This window comes from Malus domestica, chromosome 08 (assembly GCF_042453785.1).
Source record: "Malus domestica chromosome 08, GDT2T_hap1".
Taxonomy (NCBI): domain Eukaryota; kingdom Viridiplantae; phylum Streptophyta; class Magnoliopsida; order Rosales; family Rosaceae; genus Malus; species Malus domestica.
In genome coordinates, this window is record NC_091668.1 from 30,234,826 (window position 1) to 30,260,621 (window position 25,796).

At 37.1% G+C, this 25,796-nt stretch overlaps 2 protein-coding genes across 2 annotated transcripts; one reads left to right on the forward strand and one right to left on the reverse strand.

Moving 5' to 3' along the window:
- Positions 1-9,289: 9,289 nt before the first annotated feature.
- Positions 9,290-11,988, forward strand: LOC103428954 (transcription factor TCP8). Its single transcript, XM_029107400.2, has 2 exons — positions 9,290-11,426; positions 11,640-11,988. Exon 1 carries the CDS (start codon positions 9,600-9,602, stop codon positions 11,409-11,411), a length of 1,812 nt encoding a protein of 603 aa, XP_028963233.2. The 5' UTR covers positions 9,290-9,599; the 3' UTR covers positions 11,412-11,426; positions 11,640-11,988.
- A 6,256-nt stretch (positions 11,989-18,244) lies between these two features.
- On the reverse strand, positions 18,245-25,678 carry LOC103428955 (protein EI24 homolog). The gene is given in 12 exon segments (XM_070826170.1): positions 18,245-18,726; positions 19,096-19,211; positions 19,300-19,376; positions 22,446-22,528; positions 22,629-22,714; positions 22,905-22,968; positions 23,104-23,238; positions 23,512-23,564; positions 23,931-24,081; positions 25,155-25,220; positions 25,425-25,455; positions 25,458-25,678. Coding segments are annotated over 12 exon segments (1,008 nt in total). The 5' UTR covers positions 25,537-25,678; the 3' UTR covers positions 18,245-18,659.
- Positions 25,679-25,796: the final 118 nt, after the last annotated feature.

The window sequence follows — 25,796 nt, forward strand, 5'->3', positions numbered from 1 at the left end:
CGTTTACGACTTCTTGTATCAGTTTCTTGGCTTGAAGTGTTTTCAACGTTGCGTTAGACACCTTGTCAGGGGAACGGAAAAGGATACCTTGATTTAATTCGCGTTCGTCCTCCTTACGCGGGAGAAGAGGCGTGGGAGGGGAGGGATTTGGGCGTTTGGTCGACGGGATTGCCGGATTGGGAGTCGTGATAAAATTGAAGTTTCATCATAAAATCAATTGAAAATATAGTCTAAAACTATATAAGCACATAGCAAATCTTGTCCCTCACCGATTTCAATATATCCCGCACATGTGGTAAATTTTCAAGTCTACATTGATCTCAACACTCCCTGTCAAATTTTCAAGCCTACACGTGGACAACAACTGAGTGACGTAGAACGTGTGTGGTCGTTTGGTTTCACACGAGAATAACCCGCTCTGATACCTCAACACGCCCCGCACGTGTGGCGAATTTTCAAGCCTACACCGATCTCAACATGTTCACACATGTGTTGAATTTTCAAGCCTACACGTGGACTACAACTAAGTGACGTGAAACGCGTGTGGCCGTTTGACTTCACACGAGAATAACTCGCTTTGATATGAAATTGAGGTTCAACCATAAAACCAATTTGCTCATATAAGCATATAATAACCCTTGTCTCTCACCGATGTGAGACAAGCTCAACATTCTGGACTCTCAAATCAGGACGGGAGGAGAGGAATTTTGCAGATGCAGAGTTACAGTCGCCACTGGGCGATGGTGGTCCGATGAAAGATGGTGGTCAGGTGGTGGTGTGACTGTGCTGTCGCCGCTGTCGCGATTCGCCGAGGCCGGCCCAAAACTACTACTATCGCAATAAACTCGAAAACACTGGAAATTCCCAATTTACCTGGGACGGTAAACAGATCTTGCCGTTTGTGGGCTTTATTATTATTAACAAAATATGGGCCGGCTCGTTTGAACTCGCAGCCCAAACAAAAGCAAGAAAAAACAACATTAACGCGACCTGCACGTGGCATACAATTCTTCTCTGATATTTATTTATTAATAATATTAACGGCTCGTTTGGAAATGTTTTTAAAATGACTGAAAGCGTTTTTGATTAAATGTTTTTAAACTAATCCTTAATAAAAAGTCAAGTAAATTCTGGAAAAACGCTTAAACTAATCCTTAGTAAAATGTTTTTGATTAAATGTTTTTAAACTAACCCTTAGTAAAATGTTTTTAAACACATATGTGGTGCTTCTTTCAAAAAACGCTTAAACTGCGTTTAAAATCCAAAATCAGTTTCACCAAAAGTGTTTTCAATCATTTTCAAACCACTTCCAAACGAGCCTTCAAACCCTTAAGTACCATCCACCTCCATCCAAAACCTCTTGCAATTCTTCTGGGTGTCAGACTCTGTGCAACGAGAGAGATAGAGGAGGAAGGAGAGAGAGGTTGGAATCAAAAGTGGTTGCATATGTTTAATGTTATGGAGAGAAGGAAGGAGAGAGAGATTGGAATCGAAAATGGTTACATATATCTTAGTGTTTTAATCCAGCGGTCATATGTAACCACTTTCGAATTATGAGTTTGAGTGGTGGAGTTTTGAGTTGGACAAAGTTCTTCCCAAGGGTTTCAATACTCTTGAAACCAAAGGATGTAAGTGATTATATTCGAAAGATTTTGTTAATACGACATCAATACATGGTAGATGTGTTTGATATGATATCAATATTTGATATTAATACATGAATATAACATTGTTAATATGACGTTGATATTCAGTTGTTATATTATTGTTAATATGGGTGTAGCCCTCTTGATCCAGTGGTGGTATTTGGACGTTCATTCACTTATGAGTTTGCCTTGGTCTCTATATGCAATGCGGAGATTACACGGTGCTAGGTCAAATCATGTTTAGTTACAAGAACCGTCGAGACCTCTGCTTAATTTTCTAGGCACTAGGCTCTTATCAGCGGTCCAACTAGTGTCTAATACCTTTTAGAATGTTGAATGGCATAATTTTGACAAAGTAATTCGTTGTCACATATTTGGGACAACTTCTGAGAGAGATGAATTTTACACTTGAAGTAGGACATCCTTGAATGATTGAGGGAGAATATATATTGGTATTGGCACACACACGCCAAACTATATATATTATTGAAAGATGCTCTTCCAAATATGGTAAAATTCGAAATTAAAAAGGCCTCAAAAATTGATGTTTCTGAAATCAATTATGTGAAATAAGCTTATTTGAGGAATATGTTGGAACGTACTTTACAATATATTTTTTGAATCCAACTGTTTATTTTTTAAATCTTTTCTTAAAAACCACGTCTACTAAAAAGCACCTAAAACCAAATGTCACATCTTGGCTCGTGCCCCCATCACATCCCGCGCTCGACTTTACCGTAACATGATATTGTCCGCTTTGGGCTCCGGCCACGCCCTCACGGTTTTGTTTTTGGGAACTCACACGAGAACTTCCATGTAGGTCAACCATCCTGGGATTTCTCTCGTGCGAACTCACTTAACTTCGGAGTTCTGATGGACTCTGAAGTCAGTGAGTTCCCAAAAAGTCTCGTGCTAGGTAGAGATGAGAATATACATATAAGGCTTACATGATCCACTCTCCTGGACGATGTGGGATGTTACACCAAAATCATATGATCGCTGGATTAAATAATAGTTATTTTAGTGTTTCTTTGAAGAACATAGTCGTCAATTTTTTCATAATAATTGAACTTCTTAATGATTTTGGTTTTCTTTAATTTTTTGTAAAAACAATCTATCACTGATGAATTAAAATTTAGACGGCCCAGACTATGAGAAAATGTTATAAAAGTGACCCCACAATTGATTCTTCAATAAAAGAGGATTGTGTGTATATATGCATATTATAAAATTCTGATTGAGGGGGAGGAAATAAAAATGCTTGAAAAGTCACTTAGTATTATGGTTTAATATTTTTTTTTCACTTGTAAGTGAGATGTCTTAAGTTTGATTATCATCAAAAGCAAATATAAACTATATTATTGCTAGCTCATTTTTAAGTTTAGCCCACTACCTCGCCCTTTTACGCCCTTTTAGTGTAGAGAGTAGAGTCTACACACAACGTACCAGATATTTAGCTGTTATGCATGTGGAGCCCCTTCATTGCCGATTGGACGCATGAAAGTTTCTAGCTATGGTAGTACAGGGTACAAAACTTTCTTTAATTGAACGTCTTAATGATTTTGGTTTTCTTTAATTTTTTGTAAAAATGATCTATCATTGGTGAATTAAATTTTAGACGCTCAGACTATGAGAAAATGTTATAAAAGTGACTCCACAATGGATTCTTCAGTAAAAGATGATTGTGTGTATATATGTACATTACAAAATTTTGATTGAGGGGGGGGGGGGAATAAAAATGCTCGAAAAGTCACTTAGTATTACGGTTTAGTAGTATTTATCTTCGCTTGTAAGTAAGAGGTCTTAAATTTGATTCTCGCCAAAAGTAAATTTGAACCACATTATTGCTAGCTCATTGTGAGGCTTAGTCTACTTCCCCACCTCTCAGTGTAGACAATATAATTTGTTAAAAAAAAAAAACTTAAAAATGTAAGAACATAGGTCCTACAAACTAGAGAGTATGAAAGATTTTTCAATGTTATCAGAATACGGGGTGATACACCACGTATCATTATACAAATAGTGAGATATGTGTCATAAAAAATTAAATTTCTCACCACTTATATAATGACACGTAATGTACTATATACAGTGTACCAGATATTTATTTGTTATGCATGTGGAGCCCCGTCAATGCCGACAGGGACGCATGAAAGTTTCTAGCTATGGTAGTACATGGTACAGAACGTACCTATAATTATAGGGATTGACATGGATTCACCTATAAATAAACAAGCAATTAATGCAAGTGAATAAAATGTCTATTATATATATATATATAATTGTTATTAGCACTTCAAAATTTTTCATTTTAGATTTCAAACTTTCTATATTAGGAAAGAAAAATGCACTTGTGAGGAGTGTAGAATGAGATTTTTGAAGTGTCAGTAACATTTTTCTATATATAATCTATGAGAAATTATTTCGGCACTCCCAGTTTTTATAGACCTACGTAAGTTTTTCGTACTTTTAACTTTTTCAGTATTCTCTATGAAATCATGTCTGGGATGCATGTAAGCTTAGTAGGTGTAGAGTTTAAAGAAATATAAATGACGTGGATTGAGAGATATTTCATTATTTGGCACAATCTGAGCGTTACTTAAAATTTATACTAAAACTTTCTCAAATATCAGTTTGCCAATAATATGGTTGTACAAAACAATGGGCATCCAATGCACTTTGATTTTCTAAGAAATTTTTGGACCTCAACACTTGGCTCTACCACAATCCACATTGTTGAAGCTGTTATTGTTCGAGATGTTTCAATTTTGCACGCCAATGAAGCATCAAGCATATCTCATGTTCAATGGGAAGGAGACACGAAACTTATCAATGATGCGATCCATGGTTGATTCTTGACCACTAAAAACCGCGTACTGTTACTAAGGATACTTGCTTCTTAGTTTGGCATTTTAATTCTACATCATGGAGTCATATGTTTAGGGAGGTTATTTTCTAAGAAGATCAATAAATTTAGGATGCTCAAATATTAGCGCGTCCATAATTGAGACAAAACTATCACCTTAGTTTCTTATCAACACGATGTTAGAGAATAGGCTTTCACATCAAACATATGACAAAAAAGTACTAACTAATATATGATAGAATTCACCTGTAATATTAATATATTATCAAAGTCTTTAGCAATAAAACTCAACTCTAGTTATATGTGATTAAGTTAAGACAATATCAATAACGTTATTGGTGGACCACGTTAAACGTAAAAAGTTACCAACTTGACTTGGATTTTGAGTGAAAATTTTATTCGAATTTAAGTGGAAATAGGCATAGCCAGCCTTTTACCTTGTTTTTTAACCTCTTACTTTATTTGGAAAGGGGAAAAAGTAAATGAGTGGAGGAGTAAAAGGTTAAAAGGGGAAAGTTAATGGGAACAGAAAGAAATGTAGATCAGCGCTGAAAAATTTAATGATGGGATATTACGGTAAATTTAGGCTGACAGAGGTGCACAAAATCTGAAAAAAAAACAGACCAATAATTCAACGGCCTTAATTGGGAAGTTGTACCCTCCCAAGTGGGGTCGTCTGACTTCCGCCTGTGAGCTTTGACAACTACATTTTTGGAATTTGATGTAATTAATCTGGAAATTTAATTAATTTTGGAGAAAAAGGAAAGAAAAGAGTTCGATGAGTCTCCATCGAGAAATACGGGGAACCAAACAAAGGAGTATGATGCATGAACAGTAATTCCCCACTGTGGCCACTGCCCTTTCCCCCACAAGCGCTACAGTGAAAGTAATATACTCATTTAGGACTTGTTCTGAAATGTTTTAAAATAACCGAAAGCGTTTTAGAGAATATATTTTTAAATTCTAAAAACACTTGAAATTATGCTTTTTGTAAGAAACACTTCAAATGTTTTTTTTAATATTCACTGTATTTTTGTTAAGTATTGGTTCCAAAATATTTTCACAAAAAATGTTTTTTGGCTGAGGGGCAGTTTGGTCCAATTATTTTTTCCAAAGCCAGTGACACCAAACGAGCCTCCGGCTTTATATATAGACAGTTGTCCATCAACCATCCACAAAAACCCTTTTTCCCTTCCACACACACCCCCGTTAATTTATATTATTTGATCTTCTTTAATTCATTATCTGAAAATCGAAAATTGAGAGACGTGTGTGAAAAGTAAAAAAAGAAATGTATAGATAACTCATCATTTTAAAATTTAGAGGATCGAACTTTGATCGCTAATCACTACTCCAAGAGAAAATCTTGGTTACGTATGTCTCGTGCCACAACACTTTCTAAATCGGATGAGATTCTCATGAAGTGAGTCCCACCCCTTCTAAATGTGTTGTCGAATAAAACAACTTTGCTCAAGATCTACTCTTACTTATCTTTTCTCCCAACCTGAGCTAATCCTGATTAGTTTGTATTAACTCAACTAATATAATAACTTCATTAACTCTCTGACAACAAATAACTTGAGCAAGTGATGATCAAGTTTTACCAAAACTCGAACTACACACTCAAATTTTAGCTCACACATACTCTCACTTTCATAGTAATTCTGAAAAGATTACGAATTGTCTATCTTGATACAGCTGATTGACTAAATGATCTCATATTTTAATGATTTTTCTTACAGATATAATATTTACATGGTAATATTTATAATATTATCCATTTCACATAATTTTGTTTTTATGATTGAATCTTTATATAAAAGAAATCAATTAAAACAATGATTATTTAGTCAATCAATTGTAGCAAATAGATAGACGGTTTGTAATATATTTATCCATTTCGACCATACATTTTCATACAATTGAATGTCTAAATGATCTCATATTTTATTAATTTAATTTAGTTTCCATTTTCTTCCTTTTTTTTTCTTCTTCCTCTTCTTCTATATAGATATCATATTTCTGTTCTAAATTTCATAAATTATTTTATTCAATTTTAACTTTAGTGATATTCATTTAAGGCACGAGGACCATGCATTAGGGGTATCGATTCTTCGACCTGGGATCAGTCTCGTTTGATCGGAAGAGAGTTGTGGTGTCACTAGTATTACAATTTAGTAGTTTGAAGTTCGACTTTCATAAAAAACGAGTTCGATAAATTTATAATTATAGTAGCTCTATTTATGATTGTTTCCAAATTCCCCCCCCCCCCCAATATCGTTATATAAAAGTTGCAATATATGTATCGAGCTAAAATTATATATGTATCAAACTAAAAGTTGTGTGAGTTCTCTTTTTATTACATTACAGATTAGTAAACGAGTCATACATATATCCAGCTAAGTTTGGTGAGGGTTCACTTTTCGCCATTGCATGGATATATATAATAGCATTGAGTTTCTGTAACATTTATGCTAATTTTCTTGCGTAACTTTTGAATTAGTGCCTAACATAAAATACCCAAGTAAAAAAAGTCCGCGGAAATTCTCTATTTTCCTACTCATCTAACAGATTAATACCACTTAGCTTGAATCACCATTGCTCGAGAGATTTAGTGTGCCTGAAATCTGAGATGGAACACCGCATGTGTTTATACAATTAGAGGAAAAAAAATTCAATTGTCCTCCAATTGTATTATGACATGCGATATTTCGCTTTGTGTTTCGGACACATTGAAAAATCTCTCACATTACACATGTATTGACTGGATGCTTAAATTTTGAGGTGGTTGTCTCATTCATTTGTTATTTAATTCCAATTAATTAGTAAAGCAGTGCGATTATCCCTAACTAACGTTATAAATTTGACTATTAAGGTTTTTTACAAGGTTATGATGATAAAGCATCATTACCAACAGTATTGATGATATGGATGCAAGTTTTTTAAATACACCAAGTAACCTCTATATTATATGCTCAAATGATTAACGTACAAAGTAATATAATTTATTTTTCTCTAATTTTTTTTTGTTTATTTTTATTGTAATTCTTAATTCAGTAATACTTCTCTTCTCAATATTTTTTTTTCTTTGCACGAGCGATATTATCTATCACTAGGGGAGAGAGTGGACTAAACCTCACAATGGGCGAGTCATCTTAATATAGTTCAAATTTGCCTTTTGCGAGAATCGAACCTAGACCGCTCCGATGCTAAAACTTCAGACTTTGTTGGGGTGCCCAGATCATTTTTCAACTTTCTCAATATATTACAATTAGATAAAGGGATAATTTTTGCCACTAATCAGCCAGGCAATCCAACTTGGACCCTTTCGCTTTGATTAACTATTTTAATTTGAACAGATAATCATCTAGCTTAATTAATTCCTTAATAGCCACACAAATCCAACCCACATCTCTATCTTTATCAACTTAATCATTTTTAATTCAACAAGAAATATATAAAAAAATATCAGACAATATATAACAAATATAAACTTAAACCCTTAGAACAATTTTTAATTTTCCATGAATTGCGGTGCCAGTTTTTTTCATTTGGGTAAGAGATTTCGAAATTCCAAAGGATTGAGACAAGTTATCTAGAAATGGAGTATAAAATGTTAGGTAGATGAGATGAGGAATGTTATTCTAGTTATCATGTTGATCAAAGGCATATGAGAGAGATTTGCAAATAATTCACTCCACAAAATTATGAACAAATTCCTCGTCAAAATACTCTGTGGCCAGTTCACAGAATTTTGTACGTATAACCAAAACCATTAATCATATTATAAATATTATCCATTTCCTCCAACCCTCCACGGATATATATATATATACTAGAAATCAATGGCATGCTCACTGCACCAATTGAGAAAGAAAATGTAATATAAATAATTAAACAAAAAGGGAGAAAAGAAGAAAGGGAAAAACAGTGTGGAGGGATGTTTGGGTTGGGGATGAGCTGTCCTGGTAGTGCATTAGATGCTTTTATCTGATGCTTACCTGCGCTGTCTCACTGCTCCCTGCCCTGCCCTCCACTGGGACAAACTGGACTCACCCTCCCACTCCCTCTCCCTCCGATATATGGAATTTACCATTCGCACCAGAAGGTAAATCGGGAGAGTTTTTTTTTGTTTACGAATGCGGGAAACTCTTTTATTGCTGAAAGGGCCACTTGAGGATCAGTGAAAAGACCATGCTGCACCTAAAACAGTGTTGGCTGCGTGATTTTTGAGAGATTTTTCATTGTGCCGGGAGCACTACATATCATTATACAACTAGTGTGACAATTGAAGAAAAAAAAATTTCGTTTAATTGTATAAGGATATGTTGTGTTCCGTCCTGTGTTATAAAGACACCAAAAAAATCTACCGTGACTGTTTCGGAAGCACAGAGAAAAAAGGAAGATGGAAAATAAAAGAATGTTTATAGGGAGAGAGAGATGTTGGATAAATAATTACTGGGGACGGGATGGGGCGGGGCAGGCATAAATGTGAGTGTAAAAAAGGCGGATTCTTATCATTCATTTCACCAGACCCCACGACTGGAGGGCGGAGGGCGGAGGGCGGAGGACGGAGGACGGAGGACGGAGAGGTCTCGTCCTTCTCTTGTTTTACTTCCTAGCTAGTAGCTCCACCACAGAAGGTCCCCCACCTGCTAAATTGACCTACTATCTATCTCTCTCTTTCTCTCTCTAAATTAAGAGTAAGTGCTAGTTCTGGTGGTGCTCAGGGTCAGGGGAAGGACAAGAACCCCACAAGCACTTTACTCTTAGTCTTAGCTTGGTCCAAACCCAATCCAATCCCTGCAACATTTTTAAAGAGATTCTCACTCCACCCCCACCTCTCTCTCTCTCTCTCTCTCTTCAGAGTCCAACCCAACCCTAGAGAGAGAAAGACACAGAAGAATGAAAAGTACTATTGTGGATGACTGATGAGTTAGAGAGAGAAAGAGAGAGAAAGGGGTGATGAAGATCAATCAGCCAACAGCAACTTAAAACCCAAGAAAAAAAAACACACAAAAATAAAGATATCATCTCTCTCTCTCTTCCTCCCTCCCTCCCTCCAAGTTCAAACCCTTCCCTACCAAATGGACTTATCAAATTTCCAACCCAACAACAACAAGAAGCAGCAGCAGCAGCAAACCAACAACAACACTTCCACTTCCACTTCTAACAACAGCAACAACAACACAAGTCTCCAACACCACCATCTTCTTCCTCACCTTCAACAAAAATTCCAACACCACCACTCTTCCTCCTCTTCTTCTTCTTCTTCCCACTTTGTGGGCCCCTTTGATGGCATCAGATCTTCCTCAGGAGGAAGAGGGGGAGGAGGAGGACCCCCTTTCGTGGGCTCCATCTCAATTCAAGCTGGCCTCACCACCACTTCCCATTCTACCCCACCACCACCACCAACTTCTGCTCCTTCCTCCTCATCTTTCTCATCTTCCTCCTCCACCTCCTCCCCCTCCTCCACTTCCACCTCCGCCGCCCCTCCCCCTCACTTAGTCGACGCCTCCCTCGCCATCGCCACCAGATCCGATCCTCACCCACCCACCAGACCCGCCTCCCTCCTCGACTCCGCCAAAAATAACCAAACTCAACAGCAGTTGACCATTTCACCCGCCACCACTTCTCCTCCTTCAGCAACGGCAGCACCAGCGACCCAAGTGGCCAAACGATCCACCAAGGACCGACACACAAAAGTCGAAGGCAGAGGCCGCCGCATACGAATGCCGGCAACCTGCGCCGCCAGGGTCTTTCAGTTGACCAGAGAATTGGGCCACAAGTCCGACGGCGAGACCATTGAATGGCTCCTCCAGCAAGCCGAGCATGCCATCATCGCCACCACGGGAACCGGTACCATCCCCGCCAATTTCTCCACCTTGAACATCTCCCTGCGCAGCAGCGGATCAACGCTTTCTGCTCCGCCTTCCAAGTCCGCCCCTCACTCCTTTCCCGGCGCCTTGGCCCTCGCCCACCATCCTCGCTACGACGAGGGTTTTGCCCATTCGGGTTTGTTGGGGTTTCATCAACAGCATCAACAACAGCAACATCAACAGCATCATCATCAGCCGCATCAGTCTCCTCTCATGACAGCAGATCAAATTGCAGAAGCGCTTCCAAGCGGCGGCGGAGACAGTGCTGGAGGCGGCGGTGGAGAGTCGACTGAGAATTATATGAGAAAACGCTTTAGAGAAGATTTGTTCAAGGATGATAATCAAGGGCAAGGCGAAAGCGGCAGCGGTGACGGCGGAGGGTCGCCGTCCAGGAATAAGGCATTTAAGGGCGCGAGTAGCGGCGGGTTACAATTGCCGAAACAGCAGCAGCAAGGAGCGGAAGTAGGATCTTCGGGGGTTTTGAGGCCTTCGAGCATCCTACCAGCCACTGCGATGTGGGCAGTGGCACCTGCCCCAACGAGCGGTGCTGGCAACACATTCTGGATGCTGCCAGTAACCGCTGGTCCCGGTGTACCCTCTATGGCATCCGCAACATTTGGGGCTGGTCCTTCAGAAGCTGCCCAAATGTGGACATTCCCGTCCTCAACCGCGAGTCACGGGAGCACATTGCAAGCGCCAATGCATTTCATGCCGAGGTTCAATCTTCCAAGCAGTCTTGAATTCCAGCAAGCAGCAGCCGGCGGCCGAGGGAGTCCCCTCCAATTGGGTTCCATGCTAATGCAGCAACCACCGTCGCAGCATCTCGGCCTCGGAGTTTCGGATTCGAATTTAGGCATGCTGGCGGCTCTTAATGCATACTCTAGAGGTGGTTTGAATATGAATTCCGATCAACACCAGCAGAATCATCATCATCCGTTGGATCATCATCATCAAGAACAACAACAACATCAGCCTCAAACTACTGATAGTGGAGATGAAGCCCCAAACAGTTCTCAATGATATGAATAATATTTGGTTAGTTTATTTATTTATTTTTATTTAAATTAAATTTGGTAATGCACATGATTGTATTGACATGCAGCTTAATTAGATAAAATTTTCAGTGTGCCGGAAACACGAAAAACCTCTCGCTTGATCATTGAAGTCCTCCTTCCAATTTTTCATTTAATTAATTAATTAGAGGATGAGTAGGAACACTAAAGATTTGTTGGGTTTGTGTTTTTGCAGATTTGGAAGTTGAATTCGTGATGAGATGAGTGCATGGATGGTATCGCGTTGCATCTGTCTGATAAAAAGATAGGTTTCCTAGCTAGCTACCATTTGTTTGTTAATTTTTGGTCATTTTTTTATTTCCTTTTTTTGAAATCAATTTCTAGATTGGTTTGGAGGAAATTCAAGATTAATATGTAATTTGTTAGTTTGGTCCAAAGGGGCTTAAAAGGGAACAAGAAGAGTGAGTGAGATTGTATAGGAGGAAGTATTTATTTATGTATCTATTTGTGTTGAGTGTTTTTTAAATGCTTTATTTGTATGACAAGAGAAAATAGAAAACAAGCAAAAAGATTAAACGAGAGAATCAACCATGACTCTTTTTTACTTTATTTTTTTGGTAACGTAAGGGGGTGGGTCACCTAAAAAAACTAGCTCAAAGAGTTATTGCAGATAGTTCGAGTCCTACGTACTTCCATCATAACATCAAATAACTAAGTTCAATTTTAATAAGGAGGATTCTCAAAATAATGGTACCCAAGATCCATATTATAGTTTCAATTGGCAAATTCATGTACCACCATGTTCTTCTTCTGCTAGACAAGCACTAACTTGCATTCGCGTGTCATAAGTTGTTTGCACTAATCAATGATGCTGACAAGAAGATGAAAGCTGGTTTAAGTCATATTATTAATTAAATTAACCACCAAAACTAAATTCATCTCCACTCATAATCTTGAAATACTCTTGTCAGCTACAAGTTTTAGCATCAACCACCCGCCATTTGCTCAAGTTGACAGAGAACCGCCAATCCAATCACCGATATTATCTCTAAGAACTCCTCCTGCACCTATATTTCCAATGGTAGTGATCCGAGAACCGTCCACATTAGGTGGATCCCAAGCGAGAGACACTTGCATCCTTGGAACACTAGAGCATACACAATAAAACATAACTCTAATTCTGATTGCATCGATGTCTTTTATAATAAAATTGCATTTGCTAGGTTAGCTTAAATTCGGTACAATATCGGTACTTGACTCATTAGTAGTAACCGTTGGACTCCCTCTGAAATCTTGATAATCTTTTTTCTTTCGAACTTTGACACACACACATTGTATAAAGCATCTCTTTTTAAGTTTTACCTCTGAAATGGCAAAAGGCTAAGGGGTATTTTGATATGGATCCAAAATAACTAAAAATTGGACCTATTTCAAAAGTAAAAAATCACTAAAAATTGAACCTATTTCAAAAGTAAAAAATCATAAAAAATTGGACCTATTTCAAATTTTCTCAAAAGCTAAAGCCAACAAAAATGGTGAGCTGCTGCTGGTTCTTCACTTTATGAGATGGAAAGGAATGTGGTTGCCAGATGCATATAGATAGAGCAGCTCAACGCCCGAGTTAACCTTTTTCTTAGGGAAATAATAAGAAGAGAATTACAAAACATATAGGACAAGGAGATGAAACCAGCAGCCAACTAAGTTGATGTGTATGTGTGTGTGTGTGTGTGTGTGTAGAGAGAGAGAGAGAGAGCATATAAAATGTAATCAATCCAAGACAGAAGTTACAAGACAGAAGAACACAAGAGAGCGATTAAATAAACAAACAAGCCTGAGAAGGCAAGTCAATTGGCTTTTACCTCCCACCAAATTGTAATCGCTACTACCATCAGCACATCTCTAATCGAAGGGTCCAGATGGTCAGAGAGCCGAAAATAATCCGAAAATCATTTCCAATCGAGAGCCAGACCAAAGGGCTCGTGGGCCCCACTGGATAAAAAAGGGCCAACCGACCTGTCCAAAGGAGCCAACCGAGCCAGAATTTGAAAACCAACGGTAACTAGCTGAAGTCAGCTAGCCGTTATTTTTGAATTTTTTTTATTTTTTTTTATTTTACAAAATTTGTTTTAAAAATTGTAAATTTTTTTTTCCCTGTAACTTACTAAACCATTAAACATTACATAACATTAAGTAACATGAAACAACATTAAACAATATTAAATAAAATTAAATAACATTAAACAATTTGGAATTGGATGAGGACCCCAGTTGGAATCCGAAGATGATCAAAAGTTGGAATTCATTGTAAACTTGAATTGAAAGAGATTGAATTGAAATAGATTGAATTCAAAGGTGTGTGAATTATAGCCAAATATCCACCCTATTTATAGTCCAAAAAAATTCAAATCCAACAGCTAGTTAGTGTCAGTGTGCAACGGCTAGCTAACGTTACTTAGCCGTTGGATTTGAATTTAAGTTGTAGTTTTTAAATAATAAATTATGTTTGGCCATTTGGCCCTCTGTTGGAGATGATTTTTTGTGACAGGGCTAAAATGAGCCCTATGGCCCTCAGTTGGAGATGGTAAGAAATATGACCATGTACTGTTCATTAAAATATTAATTTTTTGGAGGGCCAGAGGGCTAAAACGAATCAACGGGTCAGCTTTCGGTTGGAGATGGCCTTAGCCACCACCCCCTATTCCCCCCCCTCCCCCCCCCCCCCCCCCCCCACACACACCACATTGTCACCACTCATACCCAACCACCGTGGTCACTACCATGTCATCACTAATGCCACTATCACCACCTTCGTTGCAACCACCATTCTCATCACAATCACTGATATCATCTTAAAATTTATATTACAAAAGCATTATTACTAAATATGATTTTGTTTACTTTCTCAATCTAGTATATTAAACCAAACACGTTTCCAGTGCCTTTTTTCTCAAATCAAACTACCGTACATACCTTTTTCCGATCATAAAAATACACAATTTTATTAGTCGTTTTCATTTTGCAAAACAATTCCTTAAATATTTGCGACATAGACCATCTTAATATGTACACCATAATTAATCACATTTTACAAGCTTCTAGAAGAAAACAAATGCTGTAAGTAATCTTTTGAGGGGTATCCGGAAAAGAAAAGAAAAAGGCACTTGAGAAAAAGAAAGAACAACAAAAAAGGAGAAATAAAAAACGTTGTGGTTGAAGCCAGCCACCAGACAGATCAGTGACAGACATTTTTGAATTTTAAGGGTGACTTTTATGTTGACTTGTACAGTTCCCTCTTTTTCATTGCTTAATCATTTTCTACCATAATCTTATATATACGATGGAGCATACGACGGTTTATCGTAAAATAATTATGTTTATACACTTTAAGGTGGTTAGAATTTTACATTTTGGGGTCTCGTAGATATTTTACTATTTATATCTGTCCCCACTAAATTCTGGTGTATTTCTAGTTGGCCCCTACTTGATCTGCCTACTTTTTATTTAGTGGGCAAGAAGTAGACAGCATATTATCCCTAAAAAAGCACGAGGGTTGCATCGGCATTGCATCAACCATCAACTAGGAAAAGAAAAGAAAAGATGAAGCACGTGTTAGAGATCTTAATCAAGTTTAGGCACATTGTTATGAACTTACGAGATTTTCTTAATTGAAAACATGAGAAAATTAACCACCAAAGTGTACACAAAGCAAAATGATGAATAATGTTAATCGAACTCGACCTAAATTCAGTATGTGTATTGTTTAAGAAAAGATTGAAAAGGATAGAGAATTATGATCAAATTTGGAGGCTCCCACAACTAGCTTGGAGGAGAGATGGAAACAATAAGGCTAAGGATAAATTTTTATGTGTACTGAAAACGCTTGTCATTTTTCGAAAAGACCAACAGAAGCGCACGCCACGCTTGGGCATGTACCACATCACACCAAACCTCAAATAAGGAGCAAGAAAGCTAAATACAAAAGAAAGTGTCATATTATAACGCTGGAGACACAATTGGATAGAACAAATATCGGAAGTCATAGTAGTTAATATTACAGTATAATAGTATTCATCTTCACTTGTAGGTGAGAGATTTTGGGTTTGAGTCTTGTGGATGACGTGTTTGAAACCAAGTTGTTCCCCACCTTTAATGTTAATATATCGTTGTATAAAAAAATGTGAAAAATCAAGAATATGAGAGAATGAGAGATAAAGAATGAGTATGAGACCAACTACTTTCTCTTGATCAGTTTACTCCTTGATTTTTAAGTATTGAATTACAAAATATAATGTAGGAGACACAATTAGGCATGCCCGTAAAAAAGAATTAAATTGGAAAATTTATTTATTTTATCTCGTCGGTGTTAGTAAATGTGGATGAAGGGAAAAGATACTTCTTCATGTAAGTAAGTGCTATTAATATTCACCAAAGAAAAATGCTAAGGAAATCACATATTTGTACCATGTACAATCTCATGCGTGAACTAACGCATACAATCAATATACAATATCATAAATTCATCAATTAACGTAACATGTACGCCTCACTTGTCACATAAGATGGTACGCATGTAGTCTCCCTAACATTTTTCTTCGTTAAAATACTACTGCAATTTCCTGAAACATTAAACATAGTTCTTAGTAATTTGAAAAATAATGAACATCAAGTGTAATCTCAACTCTAGCAACCAACTTTTAGCGGTGCACTCTTCCATTCGAGTGCACTACTAAAAGTTGGCTGCCAAAATTGAGAGGATCGGGAGAGAATTGATCCAAAGATGATCCAATACCCACTTGGTGAAGCCCTAGGGTTTGCAATTGGCTTAGGAGACAAAACTCAACTTTCACCTAATTCATAATAGAAAGTTAAAAATACTTATGCTGAGCATATCCACTTAATAATAATTTACACGCAATTAGCATCGTTGAGCGTTACACTAATCCCGCAATTTACGCAGGAAAAGGTTAAGAAACTGGGATTGATTAATTTAACACCGACGCTGTAAGGCTTAAGCATAATACAGTGATTTAAGTTATTGGATATTAGTTTGACTTGTATGCTCACAAAAAGTTGGAAAAAATGATTAACTTAATCCCAACACGCTTAAGTTTATCAATTCGCAAGATGGCTGTTTGCATGAAGTGGATGGACGGTCAGGATGGGTCTTGTTTGGTCTGCTCGATCATCATCAACGGTCACGGAGCCACCAGCGGCACACTACTTTATCTATTTGTCGGGGGAATAAGATCGTATTTCAATTATGCTTCCACGCGCTTTCTCGTGCTCCAATCATATGCGTCGAAAGTGCTGCTTTGGTAAGATTGGGTACTTATACGGCGCGTGGCTGAAGAAAGAGCGTGTACTGATGGATGCGTTTGAAAGTACTTTTAAATAGCTGAATAAAAAGTGTTTTTGAACTAAAAGTACAGTACATTTTGAAAGAAGTATCAGTTATGTGCTTCTTGCATAAATGAAACACTTCAAGTGTTTTTTCATAATTCATTTTCATTTTTACTCTAAATTGGTTCCAAAAACACTTTCAGTTATATTAAAAGTATTTCCAAACATGTTTTCAATCATTTTAAAAGTACTTTCAAACACACCCTATATATTAGCATAATTGCATCATGCTTACAAAAATTCTATGGTGGGTAGGGTTCAAACATTTTAACTGTTATACCTTAAATTGTAAGGAAAATTAATGAAAAAGGCTTGAAAACTTTGAGTTTTAATGATAAGGACAAAATAAAGGGTAAAGTGAATAGTACCAGGATTGACTTTTTAGTGTAAAAATGTGGTTTTTCGTTAAAGTGAACAGTACCAAGTTCTTTTCGTTAAAGTTCCCTAAATTGTATGCTTTTAACCAAAGATATAATAGTTAAAAAATCCTGAGTATCCGTACTTCATAACATCATATAAATCCTTGTATATATGGAAGGAAACTAATATTTCGAATTAATATCGAGTCTCGGGTGGATAAGATCTTTCATTTCAACCCACTCTCTTGAGTACTGATCAGAGTAGTAATATCGCTTATAACAAAGAAAAATATTCCAAATTAATACAAAAAAAAAAGGAAACTTAAACGGAAAGCTCCTGGTATTGTTCATTTTAACGAAAAACCATATTTTTACACTAAAAAGTCAATCCTGATACTATTCATTTTACCCTTTATTTTGTCCTTATCGTTAAAACTCAAAGTTTTCAAACTCTTTTAATTAGTTTTCCTAAAAAAAATGACATTGGTAGTCTAGTTGCTCTCGTATGTGCACTCAAGTTCGACTCATCATCTCAACAATTTAGGCTATACTAACTAAAGCAAGAGGCTTGTAGTTTAAGTCGATTTTATGATGCATCCGAGGTTCCGAGTTTGGTTCTTTCCCTCCCCACTATAGCTGGTATGAAACCCAACTATAATATGAAAGCAAAATGTGATACAGCAACAACAACAACAACAAAGCATTTTCCCACTAAGTGGGGTCGGCTATGTGAATCCTAGAACGCCATTGCGCTCGGTTTTGTGTCATGTCCTCCGTTAGATCCAAGTACTCTAAGTCTTTTCTTAGGGTCTCTGAAAGCAAAATGTGATAGAATTATAAAAATTTGTTCATCAATTTATGTGGAGGTTTTGAGATTTAAAGCATCCAAACTCAAATCCTCTACCATCTGGACAGTGTTAGTAAAAAAGTTAGCTCCAACATCCAAGATTTAACAGATGCTCCTTAGCTGAAATCTTGAGCAAGCTACACAACTTCAATTTCGAAAACCTAAGCCACGAGTCCACAAGTGAAAATTGCACGAAACCACATGGACAACATAGATGTAATGTAGGTTGCTATCTGAGGAACCGAAAAACGAACATGGCATTGCATATGAAAGTTCCATAACAACGGGTGAAATCACGATAACCGAATTGCAAACGAACATGGCGTTGCAACACGATATGCTCATGAAATTTGACCCATGAAATCGGTCTTTGATGAAATACTATTTCTATACATTTGATAAAGTTTGATCAACACCTAGTTTCTATGTACAATATACAGAATGGAACCATGAAACCCTTCCGATGACGCCCTATCTTGAACCATTGCATTTAAATTAAGAAATTATTATCATATCAATCAGAAGACTGCAACGCAACGCAACACATCTACAACTTTGTTGATTGAATGGGAGCACAATAGAAACCTTACGGCCAAAGAGAAAAAAATTGACTTACTTTTTTACAATTGCGTAAACACTAAGCCAAACTTTAGCGATCTTTCTTTTTCTGAAGTAACTCCTGGGATTCCAGGGGAAACAGAGACAAAACCCGCATACTGTACAAGATCAATCGAGCGTCAAAACAGATAGAAATGTCACTTTCCGTAACCCTATTAGAACTCAAATAATGCTACTTCCTCAATTTCAGGACCAACCATATAATACTGAACATATTGTCAATAATTTCATTAATATAGCAGTTTTAAATTTGAGAACCTACACCCTCCTTTCGCGCTTAAGCATAAAGTTATTACATATAAATACTAGAGCTCTATAATTCAAGAACAAACAAGAGATGAGGGCGGATGAGGGGCTTACGATATTTCTTTTAGAATTATCCACAAAAAAAGAACCCAAAAATCAAGTATGAATTAACATATTTGAAACACAGAGATCATATATTCATTAAGTAATGAGGGGCTTACGATAGGTTATCTGCAGCATTAAATATTGGAAGCTTTCCCAACCCAGCACCTTCCCATTTTGTCCTTTGAGAAGAAATAACTTGCTCAGCCTCTGAGCCCGTTGCTGTCAAAACAAAACATCTATGGTTACCACATGTGAATAGCAAGATCATAGTCAAGTTTTATGCAGAGTCAATAGCTAATAAAGTAAAAAGAAAAATATACCAATGGAAAGAGAATTGCCATAAATCCGTAGCTCACAAGAGGTGAGAAAAAGAGTATAGGCAGAACGCAAGGGCTCCCTGCAGAACCATAGAGGACGTTAATAACCTCCAAATATGTAGACGAATGTTAAATATAGGTTATACAGAAATGTTTACGTGCCTAAAATATCTAGAACATAGTCCCATATGACACGCTCTTGAAGTCAAAATATTGAAGTATTCAAAATATTGCATTTCAAGAGGGTTTATTTTTAACTGTCTCGGCTTTTATTTATATTATTGTCATAATTATTATATTATTTTGCTTTTTGGCTTGCTCACAACCTAATAAACATCATATACTTTAAACACCTTGATTTCAGCCCCACAACAGCGATTCAATACCATAAAATAAGACGCAATGAGTACTTTAAATATTATCTCTTCGTTTTTTCCTTTCAAACCAAACAAAATCAACCATCAAATATAGTTGATCACATGTTGATTCCAAATAAGTGAAAAAAGAACTGACCGAAAATAAAAAGTGAAATTCTACAAGCATGTGTCATGAGGAAGCTATCTTGGATGGGAAGAGAAACGAGGATGGGGAAGCTATCTTGGATTTTGCAATGGCATATGATCTCTTCTTAGCCAACACTTTCTTTAAGAAGAGAGAAGAACATGTGATCACCTACAAGAGTGGGTCGTCAAAAACACAAATAGATTTTCTTCTAATGAGGAAAGGGGATCGTATAACTTGTAAGGATTGCAAAGTTATACCGGGAGAGAGCTTGGCTAATCAACATCGCTTGTTGGTGATGGATGTACATATCAAAAGAGAGAGAAAAAAGAACAAGACTTGGAAGTGCTCAAGGACTAGATGGTGGAATCTAAAAGGAGAAAAACAAGCCATTTTCAAAGAGAAAGTAATCACCTAGTGCGTGTGGGATAGAGAGGGGGAAGCTAGCCAAAGGTGGGATTCCATGGCTAGTTGTATCCGAAAAGTAGCAAAAGAAGTATTAGGAGAGTCCAAGGGCTTTGCTCCACACCAAAAGGAATCTTGGTGGTGGAATGAGGAGGTACAAACAAAGGTGAAGGCTAAGAAGGAATGTTGTAAAGCCTTATACAAGGATAGGACCGATGAAAATTGTGAAAGGTATAGAAGAGTGAAACAAGAGGCGAAGAAAGCTGTGAGAGAAGCTAAGTTAGCGGCTTATGACGATATGTATAAGCGACTAGATACCAAAGAAGGAGAGTTGGATATCTATAAACTAGCTAGAGCAAGGGAAAAGAAGACAAGGGACCTACACCAAGTAAGATGCATCAAGGATGAGGATGGAAAGGTTCTTGCTACAGAGAACGCGGTCAAAGACAGATGGAGAGGTTATTTTCATAATCTTTTCAATGAAGGACATGAAAGGAGTACTTCTTTAGTGGAGTTGAGTAACTCAGAAGAGTGTAGAAACTACTCATTTTACCGTCGAATCAGAAAGGAAGAAGTGGTTGAAGCTTTGAAAAAGATGAAGCATAGAAAAGCAGTTGGCCCAGATGATATACCAATCGAAGTGTGGAAAGTCTTGGGAGAGATAGGTATAGCATGGTTCATTGACCTTTTCAATAGGATTTTGAAAACGAAAAAGATGCCAAATGAGTGGCGAAAGAGTACTTTGGTGCCTATCTACAGGAATAAGGACGATGTACAAAATTGCATGAACTATAGGGGTATTAAGCTAATGAGTCATACAATGAAGCTCTGAGAGAGAGTCATTGAGCATAGATTGAGGCAAGAGACATGGGTTTCGGACAACCAATTCGGGTTCATGCCAGGACGCTCAACCATGGAGGCAATCTATCTCTTATGAAGATTGATGGAAAGATATAGAGATGGGAAAAAAGATTTACACATGGTCTTTATAGATTTGGAGAAAGCGTATGATAGGGTCCCAAGAGACATTCTTTGGAGAATTTTAGAGAAGAAAGGAGTACGAGTAGCATATATCCAAGTTATAAAGGATATGTATGATGGAGCAAAGACTGCTGTAAGAACTCATGAAGGACAAACCGAAAGCTTCCCCATAATTGTAGGATTACATCAAGACTCATCCTTAAGTCCTTACCTTTTTGCGTTGGTAATGGATGAGTTAACAAGATATATTCAAGATGATATTCCTTGGTGTATGCTTTTCGCAGATGATATAGTGTTGATAGATGAAACTCAGGAAGGGGTAAATGCGAAGCTTAACCTTTGGAGAGAAGTGTTGGAATCTAAAAGTCTTTGCCTAAGCCGATCAAAGACAGAATATATGGAGTGCAAGTTCAGTGCAAATGGAGGCCAAAATGAGTTAGGGGTGAGGATCGGAGATCAGAAAATACCAAAGAACGACTGCTTTCGCTACCTAAGATCTATCTTGCAAAATAACAGAGAATTAGATGGAGATCTCAACCATAGAATACAAGCTGGATGGATGAAGTGGAAGAGTGCATCCGGCGTGTTGTGTGACCGCCGTATGCCACTGAAGCTTAAGGGAAAATTTTATAGGACGGCAATAAGGCCGGCGATGCTGTATGGCACAGAATGTTGGACGGTGAAGCATCAACACATACATAAAATGGGTGTAGCGGAGATGAGGATGCTTCGTTGGATGTGTGGGCACACAAGAAAGGATAAGATTAGGAATGAGGATATTCGAGGTAAAGTAGGAGTAGCCGAAATTGAAGGAAAGCTGAGAGAAAATCGGTTACGGTGGTTTGGACATGTGCAAAGAAGGCCTACTGATGCTCCGGTTAGAAGATGCGACTACGGGACAGAGGTTTAGGGCCGAAGGGGTAGAGGAAGACCTAGGAAAACTTTGGAAAAGACTCTAAGAAAAGACTTAGAGTACTTGGATTTAACAGAGGACATGATACAGGACCGAGCACAATGGCGTTCTAGGATTCATATAGCCGACCCCACTTAGTGGGAAAAGGCTTTGTTGTTGTTGTTGTATGTGTCATGAGGAAGCTGCAAAAGTAAAATTCTAAGTGAAGATCTATATTAGCATAATTTTCAACGTGGAAATAAACACCGGATAATGTGGCCCAGGAAACTGTATACAAGAAATAATAGTTCACTAGAAGGGAAAAAATGCATATGAACTGAAAATCATACCAGAATGGAAATATATTTACCAAAACCAGCAAAAAAAGCCCAGTTAGATTCAAAGAAATCCAGCCGTTTTTCAAGACGAACTTCAGAAAAATTCCATTTGTACCTGAGTTCAAAAAAAAAAAAAAAAAAAGGTGCATTAGCACACTTATCTAGGCAATTAGTGAGTGCAATATATTAATCCGAAGGGTATATGCACCACGTACTCGAAACAGTAATAAGCATACATCCAGGACAGAAGCAGAAAATTTAGTGCCATCCCAACATACGGTATAAATCCTGTCACATATACCTACAGAAGCCATCAAGCCTGTCATTCATAAAGTGACACATAAACCATGGAGCATATTGCAATTTGAAAATAAGCTCCTCTCTCTTTTTCTCTATCGTTCTCTAAGTCCAACAAGTATGAAATCTAATTCCTGTTCCTCCCTCTATAATTCCATAAACCCAAATAAATACAGAATAAAAGATATATATACCTCTAGGAAGAAACAACTCAAAAGAAGTACTGAATACACCTGCTCTCCTATGCCAATCATGACCCTGCAGATTAAACAGATGCATACACAACTCGAGAGATATAAATATCTATCCAACAAGAAATGTCAGAAATAATAAATATAAAAACTAATAACAATAATAAAAAACGTAAGCTCTATTTAAGAATAAGTTAATTACCCTCCCAGGCCAGCAGGTCTTTCCGGACCAACAATATTTTGTAAGACCAATGCCTCATTTTGTCTGACAGGATCCAATGTGGTTGGCGCGGACCTCCCCATTGAAGAAAATCCATACTTAGCAATGTCGTTGTACCTTCTGTTAAAATAAAATTGTAGATTTGGATAATCACATGGTAGAAATTGGAAAAAGAAAAGGCATATCAAGACATGCAGAACTTTAAACAAATTATCATATATTAACAACTAAAGGATCATAGTGACCTCCAGAACTTTTAACATTCAGCACTGCAAGATATAGATGTGAACCTTACCAGGGCTCAGTTCATTCCAATGGTAGTTAAAACAGAATCAAGTAAATAATGTAGGGGTACAACAATGAAGCATAAGGGGGTAATTTGTTGAGTACCAGATGTTGCTCAGGATAATGCTGAATACGTATAGCGGGTAGAACCAAGTTACCTGCAAAGCAAAAATAAATAATAAATGAAATAAACAAAAATTATATGTTCTGTGAGTTGAGAAAGGGATTAAATCCCTTCAGTAATTCGGGCATCTATAATGATAAAGAAATATTTATAAGATAACAAACTAACCGAGATTACATACCAGTACAAAATATAATCAGAAACAAAGAATTTAAACATCCAGATATTACATGATGCATACCCTAAACACTTTCTTTAGCCACATCGCGAAAGATTACAAAACTTAATTTTAGGCAAAACATTACACAAAATCCATATTCATCCATTTTCCTACTAAGAAATATTCAATAGAATGCCATCTATGCACTAAATGAGGACCTTAAATTGGCTGCATACTCACATAAAAGAGTTGTACAAGTCCCTGCCGCAAGAAGGAATAAAATTTCAATATACCACCAAATGAGCAGAGTTCTTGAGAACTATATTCTAGGCATCTATCAGGTAATATCCAGTGTAGAGTTGGGATGATGACTGAGTTAAGGATAATTATACTGCGAAGAGACAGATTAGGGAATTGAATTTCATTACTAACACATGCAGATTTAGGATGCACTTTGTCCAGCAAAACACTGGAAGCACTTTTATAAGTAGCTTTTACTTTACATGATGTCTATGTAGAGGTAATACTGGGAAATGAAAACTAAGGCAACCATATAAGCATCAAAAAGCTTGACAGCATTGACATTTACCTTCAGCAGGAACAAAAAAACTAGGCCATTTATATAGATAGAAAAGTTGAGCCAAATTGTGACATAAAAATCGTTAATTTAACTGATTCATTTAAACCTCGATAATATCAGGCAAAAGAATCGCCTATATCATCACATTAAAGTTCCTTCATTCAGTCTATTTCACTTTGATGTCAAAGACTCAAAAGTATTCTCTTCACCAATTAGATAAAGTGCACCTTCTTCTATCATTCTTATCCCTCTGCTTTGATCAACATCATTCATAGCTTCTACATGTGTTACAATATTTCCCCTTGACCGAAGTCCATCTTAATTTAGTACAGCAAACCTCGATTTGCTTTCCTTTGTCCTTCCTAAATTGACATTTTTCATCCTAACCAGATGAAATAGAAAGAACGCAAGATCAAAATTTGGACACCAGTCGCTCATCTTTGTAAATACTTTGAGGAGTAGTAGATTGCCACAATCACTCTCAATCGTAGTATAATCATTAAAAAGTGGTTATCAAGTAGTTCTTCATATTCGCAGAAAGATTAACAAAACCTGATAAAATGCATCTTATATTGAGCACCCTACAGCTTTGGCAAAATAATCAACTCGCTCGCATCTCTAAGAAGATACAACTTCTAGGAAATTTTACGGCCTAAAACTACTCAGTTTAATCAAACCATACCAATAACACAGAAAAATCAGAAGATGGACTAAATGACTAGTCTAAAACATCACAATCAAGGGAAATTTTTGTAACTGTCGAAAAATACGAGCAAAGCACACGAAATTTCACGGATTTATAAAACTACAATTCAAAGCCATTCCTTGAAGCATTAAACTGTTTTCACTTTCATGACTCATGAGAAAAACAGAGAGAATTTTACCTTCCTAAGAAAATGAAGCCGTTTAATAGAAAACACTGTCCTGTTCGAATCATAAGCTTTCTCGACCTGCCATAACAAATTAAAGATGATAAATAAAATATTAACTAATTAAAACATAAGCAAAAGAAAGCAAATTTTCTTCTCTTGCTTGCTCCGCTTTCTCGGCAACCAAACAAGAAGTAAAGGCAGTTAAACCGAAATTAATCAAACAATTAAAGCGTGCGATTGAAGTAAATATTTCTAGAGAGAGGAGAGAGGAGAGAGAGAGACCGGTGGCAGAGGACGAGAACGCGGTGAAGGCTCGGAAGCCCTCGAGCCAAAGCAGCGTGGCTTGCTTTGATTTTGCTCTGAAAGCGTTTATCCATGGCTTCTTAGCTTCCATTTTTTGCTGTGTCTGTGTCTGTGATTGTGAGAGAGACGGAGGACGGAGGACGGAGGTCGAAGGACGGAGGACGGAGGAGCTTCTGTTTTTAGGAGAACCGGGAGGAGAAGGTATCTTATATACTGCGCGTCACGTCAGCAATCATTATTTGGTTCTACAAACAATTGGAAAACGTTTAATTACATCTTGCACCCTCTTTACTCTTTAGTTTTAACTTTGGATGATCTACAAAATTATAATATCAAATAACCCCTAAAGTT

Bases quoted from the DNA above. Each gene is read 5' to 3' on its own strand.
- LOC103428954 (XM_029107400.2), top strand. From the start codon at position 9,600: ATGGACTTATCAAATTTCCAACCCAACAACAACAAGAAGCAGCAGCAG.